Source organism: Mustela putorius, unplaced genomic scaffold, assembly GCF_011764305.1.
Source record: "Mustela putorius furo isolate JIRA1106 unplaced genomic scaffold, ASM1176430v1.1 tig00003898_pilon_pilon_pilon, whole genome shotgun sequence".
NCBI lineage: Eukaryota > Metazoa > Chordata > Mammalia > Carnivora > Mustelidae > Mustela > Mustela putorius.
The window spans coordinates 14,014,911-14,030,251 of NW_025422047.1; the positions used below are offsets into that span (position 1 = coordinate 14,014,911).

The 15,341-nt window shown below is 42.5% G+C and overlaps 1 protein-coding gene and 1 long non-coding RNA gene across 3 annotated transcripts; one reads left to right on the forward strand and one right to left on the reverse strand.

Annotated features, from left to right (window-relative positions):
- Window positions 1-1,292: 1,292 nt before the first annotated feature.
- LOC101685382 lies at window positions 1,293-13,048 on the reverse strand. Of its 2 annotated transcripts, none has more exons than XR_199299.3 (6): window positions 12,711-13,048; window positions 11,152-11,221; window positions 6,334-6,458; window positions 3,042-3,178; window positions 2,010-2,097; window positions 1,293-1,542 (listed from the first exon to the last, which is right to left on the reverse strand). It is a non-coding gene; the product is annotated as an uncharacterized LOC101685382 (long non-coding RNA). The 2 variants fall into 2 exon arrangements; XR_001179146.2 differs by having other exon boundaries at window positions 1,294-1,542; window positions 3,081-3,178.
- Window positions 13,049-13,095: 47 nt separating this feature from the next.
- LOC123388360 (thymosin beta-10-like) lies at window positions 13,096-14,797 on the forward strand. The gene is made up of 3 exons (XM_045067944.1): window positions 13,096-13,140; window positions 13,210-13,235; window positions 14,465-14,797. The coding sequence occupies exons 1-3, from the start codon at window positions 13,096-13,098 to the stop codon at window positions 14,559-14,561; spliced, it is 168 nt and encodes a 55-aa protein (XP_044923879.1). The 3' UTR covers window positions 14,562-14,797.
- Window positions 14,798-15,341: the final 544 nt, after the last annotated feature.

The following is a 15,341-nucleotide window of genomic DNA, read 5'->3' on the forward strand; positions in this document are numbered from 1 at the left end:
GTATTTGTTATCTAGGACTACGAAATAAACTACTTGTATAAACTTTCTGTCGTTGCATAACAAATTAGCACACACATGGAGACTTATTAGCACCTGGTTCTGTAGGTCAGCGAGAACGTAGGCAGGCTGGCCTGGGTTCTCGGCTCAGAGTCTCAGAAGGGTGAAATCAAGGTCATGGCTAAACGAGGCTCTTACGTGGGGGTTCTGGGCCAGAATCTGCTTTCAACTCTTCCAGGCTCTTTGTAGAATTCCAGTTCTTGTGGTTGTATGACTGAGGTCCCAGCCTCCTCACTAGCTGTCAGCCGAGGCTCTGCTCTGAGCTTCCAGAGGCTCCCATATCCCTTGTCTCAAGGCCCCTTCCAGCTGTGACTCAGCAAGCGTTCAACAACTCCTTCTCATTCTTTGGATCTTTATGATGTACCCTTCTCTACAAGCTGGAGAAAATCTGACTGATTTTTAAAGTGCTCATTTCAGCATTTTAAATCATCATGTCAAGGCCGAATCACAAGGTCAGCTGACTTGGGGCTTTAATTATATTTGAAAACTCCATTCACAGCAGTCCCTACTTTGGTGTTTGATTGAATAACAAGAGAATGGGAATCTTGGCAGGAGGGCATCTTTAGAATTCTGCTACCACAATACCCCCAAATTTACTAGCTGACAACAATAACCATTTATTTCTCTCAAATCTGTAGGTTGGCAGTTGGCCTCAGTTAGGACCGCTCACCTCTGCTCCACATGGGGTGAGCTGGGCTTACTGGTGTGTTTGCAGTCAGTCGGGAGAGCTGACAGTTGAGGCCGGGCTCGTCCTGGATGACCACCACCCATCTTGGGCCTCAGATAAGATGTCTGAAATGGCCGGACCTCTACTACTACATGGTCTTTCTCTGTTTTTCTCTCTCATCTTCAGAGAGGCTAGTCCGAGCTTGCTTCAAGGTGCAGAGGTCCAAGAGAGGGACAGTAGCTCTAAGGTCTCTTTAAGCAGAGATCTGGAAATCACACAGAATCACATCTGCCACTTGCTTTTGGTCAAAGCAAGTCATAAGGCCCATCCAGATTCAGGGAGTGGGAGAAACAGACTCCACTACTTTATGGAAGGAGCAGTAAAAACTTTATAATATGTCATAGTGAGTAATCAATATTTATGATGTTAACAAAAAAGTGTTCGGTATGGTTTTAGAGGTATGAAAAAGCACAAGTAGATGGATCTGAGCTGTTCTCAACTATAGCCCCAAACACTTCAGGTTACCCTGAGAAAATCCCATGTGACGGACCAAAACTATGCTAAGATGTGACCATCAGGGGCAAACTACTCAGGTGACAGAAACAAAACAATCTGCTCCTACGAATCTAACCTTTCACATCTTAGATCGACTACATCACTCAACTTGATGTCCAGCACCCTGAAGGACCACAGTAATCAAAGAATTCTCGTTCCCAGAGGGATGTTTAATGTGAGAAAAGGAGCATTTCCCTCTCTTCGTTTGAGGACAGTCTTGATTGCCATTAAGGTCTAGGAGCTCCTTGGGACTTCATATTTTTCTGAAATGATAAATAATTGCACACATTTAGTTCATACTAGTTTCACTAACACTCTCCAACCACATAAGGCGAATAAAGTGTATTTATTTCCATTAATAGACAATAGATTTAAGGCAGCCACATCTGTGTTTATATAAAAAGCCCTTTGTTCACTGAAGCCTCCTTTGTCACACTTCGAGATCAACAGTGACTTCGATGTTACATAACCATCAGAATGATCTTTCTCAATAGGCTTCGTCACTATATCATTCTCTCACTCCTTCAAAATCTTCAGCCATTCCCTAGAGCAACAAGATCAAGCAATAAAGCCCCACCTCCTCAGTCTTGCTTACAAGGCCTTTGCCAAAATGGCCTCAAGAATGGGACCTTATTATGTCCCATCATTTCCCTAAATCATGCTTAGATCTAGGGATTGTTCATTCATTAATTTAGCTATTGATTCATTCAAACAAGTATACATTGAGGACCTATTACGAAGCATAGATAGTCTTCCAGTTCATAGAGATTCGAAGATGAACAAAGTATTGTTTCTCTCCCCAGTCTGGGCAAGGCTCACTGGAGGGAAAGAGAATAAACAGCAATTAAAGTGGGCACAGTGGGGTAATTATGATGGCTCTTCAACCTTGGTACCCTTTTACAAACATTCATGCATTCAATGTACATTCAGTGAGCATTGTGAAAGCACCTAGAGAAACCAGTGGGAAGGCACTGAGTTTGAACTTTCTACTCTAATGGGGCCACCACGGTGAATGAAGTAATAACTCCCACTCCCAGTTTAAAAAAAAAAAAAAAAAAAAGGAAGAAGAAGAAGAAGAAGGGGAGGAGGAGGAACAGAAAGAGAAGAAGAAAGGGAAGACAAAGAAAGCATACAAAGGTAGGTGTAGAATAGTCTATCGATCTTTCTTTAAGCATGCTGTCCTGTGAGAGAAGCAGCATCTAGTCTGGGTGGCTGGAGAGCATGTTAGAAAGCGCTGATGTTCTGTGACCCATGAGAAAGTTCCTGACTCGAGGACCAGCTCACTTGTCCACATAGGTGGGGCTGTGAAAGGGGTAGTGGCAGACTGAGGACAAAGGACAAGCTCATATTCTCTAAAATCTATTTCCCATTTATTTCTCCATGTTTTCTGTTTCCAGTTCTAGGAAAATGGGGAGAGAAGCAGGAGAATTGGGTTAAAGAGACAAATAAATAGCCCTTGTTCTGGGGTCATTTTGTTTCTTTTCCCCGTCATTTCCCCTCCTGTCAGGTGACGTCCAGTCCCAACGAGGACTGAGTGCGAGCTTCGGAGATCTAGGCACAGTGTGCCGTGTGACACTCCTCAGAGCCCCACAACAGTCCCATTCACCTGAAGCCTCCTCTCATAAAAGAGGGCACCAACGGGATAAGAAAAATGAGAAAGTCCATGAAAGACAGAGTAAGAAGGTACAGGTTGAAAGAGAAAAGGGGAAGGGCAGCCTAGACAGATTCATAGAAATGATAAACTGAAATCTCTTTCCTGTACCAGAGGCTCCAGTCAAACTCCACTTCCCATTTTCTGCACCTGTAGCATTTTCCCACCACTGCTGCATGTGTGAATCCTGTCTTTGCTTTAAGGTCCAGGAAAAACAGTGTCACCTCTTCTCCGGCTCTTCCTCTAATCTGTTGGGTGGAAACAGTTGATCCTCTGAGATTCCTTGGTTTTCCTATTAACTCCTTCGAGGGCCCACGGTATAGTCGGTATAGTCTATGTCGCAATCAGATCTGTACATGTCATTCCCCATTCTTGTCTGTAAGCCTGTCGTTGGCAGACTCCAGTAGCTAGCATACCTTTGTAATCCCCAACAACGCCTAGCCTAACTAGGCTACTTAGACCCTCCAACTTCTCAAGGCCACGAAACTGAAGGTCTTACTTAGCTCAGTCACAGCTCTCTCTGCCTCTGAGTGCCTAACAGCACTCTGTTCTCTCCTGTGGATCCAGAGCTGATACTCACGTCTGCTCTCACTAGACCCCAGATACTGCATTTTTCCCTTCTCATTTCCCTACACCCCATCCACAGTTTTGTAAGTTCTCCCCCTGTGAAACTGTACTCAAATGATCCTAATATGCGTGTGTTGTGATTTTCTTGCTCGAACCCTTACTGATACAATATTTTGTCAATGACAGAAATTAACTCTTTGTGGGACTACTTTATATATATATATATATTTTTTTTCCTTCCCTTTGTCCTTATGATAAACTAAGAATTGGGTACTTTCAACCTAATTTTACCCTGCAGAGACTCAATAAGGTTAATTTTTTTTTTAAATTTTATTTATTTGACAGACAGAGATCACAAGTAGGCAGAGAAGCAGGCAGAGAGAGAGAGGAGGAAGCAGGCTCCCCACAGAGCAGAGAGCCGGATGCAAGGCTCGATCCCAGGACCCCAGGATCATGACCTGAGCCGAAGGCAGCGGCTTTAACCCACTGAGCCACCCAGGCGCCCCTCAATAAGGTTAATTTAAGACTGATCTAAAGTTAAATAGTTTGTGAGGTCTCAATTCAAATGTAGCCTTCTCACAGGAGTCCTTATTACTCGAAATCACCCCTTCCTCCTGAGCTCTACCTTTACTTTTTATCCCTTTTGTAACACCATCAGATATTCTCTTATTTGTTGGTATATTATCTACTTACTTTATCCATCATAATGTGCACCTCTGCAGAGACAAGACTTCATTTCAGTCAGGGTCTTACCCTCCGGAACATACTTGATACTGTGTCGAATGAATGAAGTGAAATCTCCTCCTCAATGCTGTAAACCTCCCTTTATACTAGGGGTAGCCTTGGATTATATCCTTTCCATTTGCATCAAGATCTCCAAACCTAGAGTTTAAATCATTCAACTCTACCCACATCAACTCTGTGGGCCCGAAATAGGGAGTCTCAAGTTGATTTGGATACTTTAAGAGAAAAATCAAAGAGCTGACCAAGAAAAAGCAAGAGGTGAGAGAGAGGCGGGGGTGGGGAGCAGGAGGTGGGGTAGTGCACAAACACTTCAAAGACTGTGGATATTGTACCTTCAAGCAACAACGAAGTAAAAATAGTCCCAATTTAATAAATAAATAACCCTTGTCAAAGTTCAAAGCCAAACAATCCACTACCTTAAAGAAAAAAATCAATTGAGAATAGAGTGAGTATATAGTGCATGTTCTGTAAATACTATACAATCTGTTCCCTTGCGGAAAAGAATTGCCACATGCTCTACTAAATTTACTGCTTTGACTAGAGTATACATCTATGCAGATTCACATTTAAAATATTTAAAAATTTTGAATGTAAGTATTTCAAATCCGTATGATCTTTCTGTACCCATAAGTAGTCATCACCACCCACCGGACCCCACATCAATTTTGGACTTAGAAAAATTCTTGACAATTTTTGAATTTTGTTCCATAAACCAGTTTCTGTGCATAGAACTGGCCCTGCCTGCTGGATGTCTGCGTAAACTTTTGTTCTGGGCTTTTTCTGTGTAGGAAGGACAGGATTAAGTAAAACTCTCATTTCTCCATCCCGTTGTTAGAGGCCCTTCAAAGTTGGGTTCTCACAGGATGCCTGGAGGCCAGCAGGGAGGAAGTCGTGGCCTGCTATCGGGAAAGTCAGAGGCCTGTCCTGGCAGCCCTCCAAAATAAAGCCGCAAGAAGCCAGATCAAACCACGCACAAACACAAGATGGCTGACAAAGTAGGCCGAAAACCCCTAACCAAAAAAGGAAGAAAGAGCAGGAACACTTGCTTCTAAGAAATCCCTGCCTCAGGTAATGACTATTCCACCCGCCTTGTTAACAGCTGTCAATGAATGGCAGAAACCCAAACCCAGGCATCAGCTCTCTCTCTCCAGCTTGCCTGCTCCCACATCGTGAGGGTATACTTTTGCTTTAATACTGCTTCCTGTCTGTACTGCTCATCCTCTGTGTTGTGTCTGCTCTTGAATTCTTTCTCACGATGAGACCAAGAACTTTCGGGGACACCTCTTAGTCAGGCTAGGTCAAGGTCTCAGGGCCTGGGTCTCCCCAGTCCACTGGGTAACACTCTGTTCCCTGCTCCCCCTGCACATTTCCCAGGGACATCATTGTAAGGACATTCCTGGAAGCTGCCTCGAAACTATAAACTGCTGTTCTCCAGGCTATAAATCCTAAGCCAGGGAACCCAGTACAGGGCCATGGCATGTAAATGGAACTCAAAAACGATTCGGTTGGCTGCCTGCCTGGAGGAATTCAGGGCTTCCTCAAGAGGATAAATAACTTACTCCCATCATGTTTGTTTGTTTGTCTGTTTGTTTTTTCTTCCCATAGAAAGGAAGTCTCTGTTTTGATACTGTTAACTGGGTAGATACCAGGACCGTTGCTCCTTAAAAACTGTTCCTGAGTGAATTCCAAAGGAACCCGAAAGCCCCCCTGGAGTTGGCATGAACCAGCATGATGTCTGGAAAAAAACATCCCAGCTTAGAATGAGAAGAGTGCCCCATAAAATGACGAGGAGGGACAGAGACAGGCCTGAGGGACTCTGGCTTTCCTGGGGCAAGGACGCCAGGCACTGCTGAGAGGAACCACTAGTTGCAAATAAAAAAGATGCGTGTAAGTCACAAGATGATACCTCAGCAAACCTAGATAATGTATACAAAGCATTGGTTTTATTCTCGTCAGATAGGTCTTTTTGTATATCTAAAATCGTTGTAAACGCCAGAGACCAACTGTGCACCAGCAACCCCTGCCATCACTGAGCTGTTACCTGGCCCATCATCATTTTTGGAGAAGAAAATCCGTACAGCATAGGTCTTACCGCTAGACCGTGGCGTCTGCCCATCTCCGCCGGCTGAGTCTAACCTGACTTTCAGTGAGTCTCTGGGCTTATCCATCTGCGTCAGCAGCTCCCGGGCTCTCCTGGTTCTCTAAAGGCAGTTGAACCTACGTGGAGCAGTTGGACAAAACCTGCATAAATATTGTGAATTGTTGGGGATCCGCAGGTCCCTGAGTCAATCTTGCTTATGGCAGATAAAATTTCCATTTCTTTAAGAAAACAAACACAGTGGTATGTTTTGGGCTGTCCTCATATACATTCATTCAATCAAATTCTGCCATCATCTTGAAATGAATGAGTTTAACCGTTGCCCATGGAAACAAAAGTTACAAAATGACATAGGGAGGGGCAGAGAGTGTTACATAGAACATCTAACTCAAAGGGTTTTGTTGTTTTGGTTTGACAACTGTTTTGTTGTTCTGTCTTTGCGGTATGAGTTCCAACCCTCAATTTCCTAAGTAACAAGACCTTGTATCAACCAAGTTCTCACGTGTTTTAAGTGTCCCCTTTTTGAGTTCCAGATGCTGAAGCCAAGGGACCTGGGTTGCTCCATGATCTCTGCCATTAATTAGCCTCTATGCTGCACAAACTTGCTCTTCTCCATAACGTAAACTATCTTCAGTTTCTTCATTTGTTAAATGGGTATGATAATTGTGTATATCCCTCTTAGGGAGATCATGGAGATTAAATGAGTTTCTATATGTAAAGTATTTAGACAGTATTGGCACCAGAAGTACCCTCTCTATATTAGCTATTGGTATTTTGAGTTTTATTATTATTCTGTCTTCATTGAGGAAAGCTAAACCAAAGCTTCTCATTGGGAGGGGAAAATGCAGGCCCAGGGACTGTGTGATCATTCTTACAGGTATGGATTTAGACAGCAGAGTTTTGTCAGGGGGCTTCGCTTTTATGATAAATGGATGATGGAGAAGGGAATGTCCTTGAAACTCTGCAAAAACTGTCACAAATGTGAACCTCTTCCCAGTGAAGTTACTTCTTTCTGGATAAACAAGTCAGGCCCCATCCAGTGGAATCATGCTAAGTGCTTTTTTTTTTTTTTTTTTTGGTGATAGTCTGAAATAAGCATTTCAATTAGATTCATTAAGACAGTTATTACTTGGTAATTGAATAGCAACAGATTGCAAAGGAACAGTTATTGAGGTCTATAAGTATGTAGGATAGAAATCTTCTCCTTCTGTAATTCCATCAGCTATAAACCAGTGTAATTAGATTCTTACTAACACATTCAAATTGAAGGGAATGTTGAGGCATATAATTGGCACTTAGGAAGATACCTGTATTACGTTAGGGTGCTTTCCATTTACATACTTATTAAGTGTCAGTTTAAGTTGTTAAGTAATTGCGACTCGTGGACAGTGGTAGGTCAAGTGGTTAAGCAAGAATTAAATTCTTAAACATATTAATAAATTGGGTCAGATGATTTTAAAATATAAAATGCAAGTTTATTATACCCATAAATTTGAATCAAGACACAGAATATTTCAATGCAACTCATGGACAAATTCAGAACCCTGAATTATTTTCTCAAGTGTAAGAGATTCATTCATTCTCTTGCAATCTCTTTTTGAACAACTACTATTTGTTAAAAAAAAAAAAAAAGCGTGTTACTCGAAATCAGTTTGATAATGGAGATAAGAGAGTTGTATAAAAAAATCCATAATTTGTGACACAAGTATGCTGGGAAAGGAAAACAGAAGAAAAAGTATTCTTTTAATATTCTTTCTTTTTCATGGCATACAATCCTCTTTAGGATTTCAATTTTCTACCAGTGATACTAGATATTTCTTTTTCCAAATCAATGTGCAAATTTCAGGAGCAGACCCCTATTCTTCATTATTCTTGATGCAGAATTATTACCAGATGCTATGTGCATAGCAAGTTAAATGAAGTACTTATAAAACCACAGATAACTTTTTGTAATGAAAATGAATTTAATTTGGGGGAAGGTACATTTAATGCAGTTATATAAGTTAATGCAGCTATATATAGTAAGCAACCAAATTTTGAATAATCCAGTTTGTCTTTTGTTGAAACCAGTCAGAAGAAAATAGAACTTCTTTTTAAACACAGGAGACTGGTGTCCCAGAAAATCCATAGGGAAATACAGGAAAACAAAAACTATGATGACTGCATACATGCAGCTCCTGAGAATGCTTCAGATTGCATTTACAATGCAGAAGGCTCACTGGATTGATAAGTGGTGCTAGAAAGTACCACTTTTGCTACAACAGTCCCTGGGAAGAAAGAAAACCCAACCATCATCTCTACACCACCAGAACAGCCCCCCACCAACACACACAGGCACACACACACACACACACACACACACACACACACACTTACTCACTCACACCAAAAACTAGGACTTGATAATATCTGTTTTTTTATATTTTTCTCATGAGTAAACCTTGCCAGAATGTGTACAGATGGCTGAAAGTTCTCACTGTTTGCAACATTTTCCCCTTTCCTCTCTTTTTAATGGCCTGCATATCCAGGAGAGGACACAGAGGAAGAGGATATGTCTTCTTTATTATTCTGGCACCATTTTGACTTTACTATCAAAACTCTGGGGGTACCACTACCTTATATTTATAAATCTCACTCCTTATCAGGCAGACCAACCTCCCCCTCTCCCTCTGTGTCAGAGACACCATTGTCTCTCTCATCTTTCATGCTCACTATCACAAGCCTGCATCTGACACTACCGTTTCTCCCCGTCACTGAGAAATAGATGTCAGTAAGGCTTGTCACTTTCCCTTTGCAACGTCTCTAAAGTTCCATCCTCGCTCTCCAAATTGGTTAAATCTTTACCCATGTTTTATCCTGTGTGAAGACATAAAACGGGCTAATGTGACAACTGGAGGGATTTACCTTGAATGTAAGGGAGAATTTCTTGACCATGAAACATTGGAAAAGGCTCCTAAGAGAGTCTTTTAATGTTTAAGAATGACAGACTCACCTTGGACAGGAACCATTTAAAATTTTCTCAAACCCAACTTGACTCATCTGCTCGTTTGTGGCCATTCTCCCCTCTAGGCAGCCCTCACCCCACTCCATCCTTCGGCTCTTATTTTTGCCTTTGTTATTCCCCTCAACCAAGAAAATGGATTTCTCTACTGTTGACACCTTAACATTTCTTTACACATTCCCATGAACTTCCCCTCAAGAGTCAATTAACTGACCATTACAGTAGAAACTCATATTTATGAAGCATTTACTAGGAGCCAGACAAGGTCACAAGCACTTTGCATATATTATCTTATTTCATACCATAACCATCATATAAGGCCAGAGAATACTATTGTCTCATTTTCCAAGTTGGGGAAATGAGATTGAAGTTAAAAAACTTGTCCAAATTCACATGGCTAATAAGTGGTAAAACAGGGATTTACACCTCGGAAGTTTTCTTCCTAACAACCACAGCGTAAAACAAGTTACTTCATTACATTTCAGGTTTGTTTCTAATAGAGCAGGCGTTTGCTGGTTATCTACTGAGTATTCATCCCCCTCTCATTTCTTAATATTATTCAGGTTCTAATGAAAAAAAAAAAAAAAAAGTCACTCATCCCCAAATTGTCCTGGTACTTGCGAGAAACTGACCCCACTCACAGCTCCAACAGTGGGCCCTTGTTGGTTGAAACCAGTCAAGGCCTTTCATTTCCTTGGCCATGTAATTTACATAGTGGTGGGCTTGTGACATAGATGTCTAAACTTTAAAAGTCTTGCTGAGAAGGCTGGGACAGAATCGGTTTCCCTGTTGCTTAATGTAAAACAGCAGCGTGATGCTCTGCTTGCTACAGACACTCATCCTGTGACCAAAGGAAGAACCAGTCCTAGGATCAATGTATCATCCAGGAAGCAGCAGAGAGCTATTGGAAGAAACTGGTTGAGCTGTGTTGAAGCCCCCTCAGCTTCCGGAGTTCTTGTTATATGGACCATATGTGGAACACCATATATGGACCGTTATACTGCTTAAGTCATTTTGAGTCGGGGTATTTTAAAGGTAAAATTGTGTCCCATTTGCCTAGAACAGTCTGAGTTTATACCCATTTTCCCAGAATAATTATTAGTGATGTCTTCTTTCACTCTTAAAGTACTGTAGTTTGGATAATAGGTCCGTGGCCACTCAAATTTTTCTATAACTTGAAATCACAAGTTCTAACAATCCCCTTCAGTTCTTTCTCAGTCAGACTTTTTTTCTTTCTTTCTTTCTTCCTTTCTTTCTTTTTCACTAATGTCCATTTTTTTCTCTTTTGGACCTTTTTTTTTTTTTTAAATTAACATATAATGTACTATTTGCCCGAAGGGCACAGGTCTGTGAATCATCAGGCTTACATAATTCACAGCACTCACCAATGTCCATCACCCAGCTACCCCTTCCCTACCCATCTGCCCTTCCCCCAGCAACCCTCAGTTTGTTTCCTGAGATCAAGAGTCTCTTAATGGTTTGTCTCCCTGGTCCCATCTTGTTTCATTTTTTCCCTCCCTTCCCCCGCCCTGTCTCTATGTGTCTCAGAAATACAGTGCAACTGGACATGAAAAGATCAGAAAATAATTAAAGATCTCTTGATAAGTGGAGCATGGTCACTTTGACACATCGAATTCCTGAATCTCTCTTGCTTTTGGCCAGCTAAGAACCAGTCTCCTCATGCACAAATATAATGAAAAGGCCATCTGAGGATCTAGGATCCAGTAAGCTCCTGCCTCTTGCAAGCCATACCTAATCTCAGCTAATCACTGGTCACGATCATCACCGCCATGAATCTAGAAGCAACTTACCCACATTCACTTTGTCAGCAGGTGAAGATTAGTCTATTTCTTGCTGTTCTATAAACAGTCAAATGCAGCCCTGAGAACAGAAAGAACTATGCATCACTGAACATCATATCGATGCCCCAGCATAGCACATCAATGCCAACACCCTGGGAGCCAGATTGGAAAGGTGTTCTTGGCATCTGACTCAGAGCTACAGCAACATACTGACTTAACCATGGATCCCAGCAAGCAAGGAACGCTAATTTTAGCAGCGGAAGAAAAAGAGAAAGTGAGAGAAAAAAATAGCTCTAATGGAGAATATTAATCACAAACTTTTGAGTTTATATCCTGAAATGCAGCACCGTCTTTAGGAATTGCAACTCGGGAAAGAGAAAACATAATGGTTTCAAAGGAAAAGTAAGGCAAGGCAAGATTAAAGTACCATAATTATTCATGCATTTTCCATCCTTGACTATTTCCCTCCACTCAAATTCTATTGAAAAAAAAAAAAACCCTGAAAATATTCAACTTTTCTCCTGCTTTATCTTCATCAGATAACCTTTTTAAAAAGCTTTTAAAATAGCAGTTATTGCAACTTGCAAAGTAAAGCTAACAGGATACCCTGACTGGGCAGAGAATGGGGCTCTAATATTTTGAGTGACTCTCTTCACATATAGTAGTTGTACCTATAATTGCTGGGCAGAGTTGAGTCAACTTGTCTAATGAACCTGCTTGGCGTCATGAAGACTGTACTTCTGGGGGCCCCAAAATGTCTGCACCCGGTGGAAAAGAGCCTGGTGAGGGGGTCAGATAAGGAACAAGGCCTAGGTCTTGAGACAGAATGGGAGTTCTGAGCACAGCTTCGAGGTGCCTGGAAAAATGGTCCTTATCCAAGGCTCCAGGATCTATATAACAGACTAGTCCCCGACTTAGTGAACTAAAACATTAGCCATTGTATACAGGTCAGTGGTTGGCTGATTTCTCTGCATGATCAGCCTGTGGTATTCAGCCAGTGACTAGGCTCATTTAGAGGGGCCAGAGGCTTCACTAGCCTGCCTGGGGCCTGGCCACAGTGGCTGGAGGCTGGACTCAGCGGGGCCCACCCCTTCTCCACCCAGGTTTTCCAGGAGGGTGTTTGGATTTAGATGACGGGGCGGTGCCCCAAGAGGTCACGGTAGAAGCGCAAAGACCAGACACAAATCCAGTGTACATTCCCCTCCCCTGCACTCTCCGCCCGACGCAGGCCCACCAGACTCACAGGGAGGCAACTGGGCCTGCTCTCCGTGGAACGGGCATCAGAGAGTTTGCTCACATCTCCAATCCACTCCACCCAGCTACTCACAACCAGTGTGTGCGTGTGCGTGTGTCTGTTTATGGACGGTAGAAGAACAGATCTCCAAATACTTGAGGGCTACTCATGTCATCTTATGCTGGGAACCTTACTCTTTTTCAAGGCTAGAAGTGAAGTCATTGTCTCCCCTTTTTTTCTGAAGGGGCTGCCCTGCACACAGCGGGCACATCCCTTCAGACCTCAGCTAGGTCCCCGCAGCCCTCCTGACTGTGCAATACAAGTGCCTTCCCACCTCAGACCTGGATCCCTGAGGAGCTGTTCCTGCGTGGGCTGCTGGTGGGTAGGGACGAGGAAGAGGGAAAGAGCCGTGTTACTAGTTCCAGTGGTATTTTGAGACTCAAGCTGAATTTCTGCAGGAAATCCTGTCTTCTACCCTCCACATTCCTGGCTCCACCCTCCCCTTCCGATAAGGATCTCGGGTCCCTAGGCGCCAGGTAGCATGCCAGTTCCCTGGATGTCTTGACGTGGAGAACAATTCGTTTTCAATTTCTACAGGATTCAAGCAACAGAAAGAGGGCCAAGAGTTGTGTTCTAGAATCAGAACTGTCCCTTCCTAGAAACCTCAGGGCAGGACTGCCCCCTCTTCATGAGACAGTACAAGTTTAGAAAGCAGTAGGATGAATCATAAAGACCGGTTACCCTGGAAATGGGGCGGGGTTGGGGTAACACAGTTAAACGTGTGAGGGGCTTGCAGCCATTGAGATCAAATTGCTTGTGTTCCCTGGCTGGAGAAACCCGAGATGGGCTCGTTATGTAGGCGGACCTTTTTTTTTTTTTTTTTGTCTTTTCCTTTTCCTCTTCTTTCCTTTCTTATTTATTTTCTTTCCTTTCTCTCTCTCTTTTAGTGAACAGAATTAAAATAAAACATCAGCTAGCTACTGACATCTGAATTAGCAAAAGGAAAAGTAAAAACAGTAGCAGACTGTTACAAAGTTATTATTTCCTTTCTTCCTCCTTTACCTTCTTCCCCACGTGGACAGTGTGTGTTTCAGTCCCAATTGGAGGTGCAGGAGGTCCTCCTGAGCTCCAGTTACAGGCTTTTGAAGAGGTCCCTGGGGCATCCACAAAGTGCTCCTGCTTCAGGCTAGAAAGGACTTGAGCACCCCAAGACCCTTTCTTCCCCTGGGTCATAAGTGCATAAATTAAACCTGAGACTTGAAAAAGATGGAAATTTTAATGGAGGCATTATTTCTAATCATGTCCTGCGTATTCCCTTTTAGTTTATTTTTCAGAGATATGAATACCACATTTCACTATAAATAGTACTTTGGTGAAGGGGGAAAATAAAGAGAAGCTGTTTGACGATCTCATCTTCCATCTCCATCCCCTCCTCCTCCTCCAGCTTTTTGTGTTGAAATTTTAAGCATACAACCAACTGGGAAGAATGTTACTGTGAACAACTGTGTATCTAGCAGGATAATATACTACTGACTTTTTTTTTTTTTTTTTTTTTAAAGAGAGACAGAGAGAGAGAGCATGGGATTGGAGGGGAAGATGGAGAGGGAGAGAGAATCTTAGGCAGGCTCCACAGCCAGTGCAGAGCCTGACACAGGGCTCAATCTCATGACCCCAAGATCACTACCCAAGCCTTTAAAATCCAAGATCACTACCCAAGATCACTACCCAAGCCTTTAAAATCCCAAGGTGGATGCTAACTGACTGAGCCACCCAGGCACCCCAGCACTGACATTTTTAATACACTTGCTTTATTACATATCTATCATCAGTTGAGATGATCTTAAACTCCAATTTGAGTAATAGTGTACCTCAGTTTCCATTGATGCGATAAGATTTTACTAACAGTTGTGAATTCCCATGGACTTGAGGCACTGCTGTGTTTGATATTTTCTCTTCTCGGTCTCTGGCTGCAGCAAGAGGCTCCCATGAGAGGAAGCGCCAGGCGCTGGGCTCGGAGCGGAACTCCACGGATCACTTTAAGAAAACGGCAGACCTCAAGAGGGACGGTGAGGGGGGTGGGGGGGCCAGCTTCAATAAGGCCAAGCTGAAGAAAACGGAGACGCAGGAGAACACCCTGCCCACCAAGGAGACCACTGAGCAGGAGAAGTGGAGTGAAATTTCCTAAGAACCTAGAGGATTCCCTGCTCCCGTGATCTTCGAGACACCCCAGTCGTGATGTGGAGTTAGAAGAGCCACCCGCAAGATAGATAGGAGCGACAAGCTGCCCTGTGAACCCGGGCACTCCATGCCCATGCCACCGACTTGCACATCTCTGAGGGGACCGTCCCCCCCAGTCGGACTGCCGTATTCTCCAGTTTGCCCCTGGGATATTGTAGCAAATTATGTGTATGTTTAATGAAAATAAAACACACCTCGTGGCAATAAAATAAAATAAAAAATAAAAAATTTCTTTTCTCTCCTTCCTCCTTTGTAAGATGACTTTCTCATAAAGGTAAAAAAAAAAAATCTTGTAATATTTAAGATCAACAACTATAGCACCAAGAAGAGAATAAGTTGTTTAAAATGACCTTATTGATTAAGAATAACCTTATTGATCAAATGCTCCCATGGGAGAGAGGACATATCGGGAAACCACAGATATTTATGTGTGAATCTGTAATGTGTGTACGTGTAGAGAAGGAGAGAAAAATATTAGTAACCAATTTAACCATTCCTTGTATGAAACTAAATCTCTTGGATAACATGATGAAGTTAGTTCATCTTTTGATAAGAAAATAATGACTGAGGAAAAGACCATGGGTCATTGTGTAGGTTGAACATATAAAATATCCCCGAGTCATGAAAGAACTTTCCTCAGCTTCACTGAGATCTCATTGACATAGAAGCACTGTATACGTTTAAGGTGTACAATGTGATGATTTGATACAAGCATATATTCTGAAAT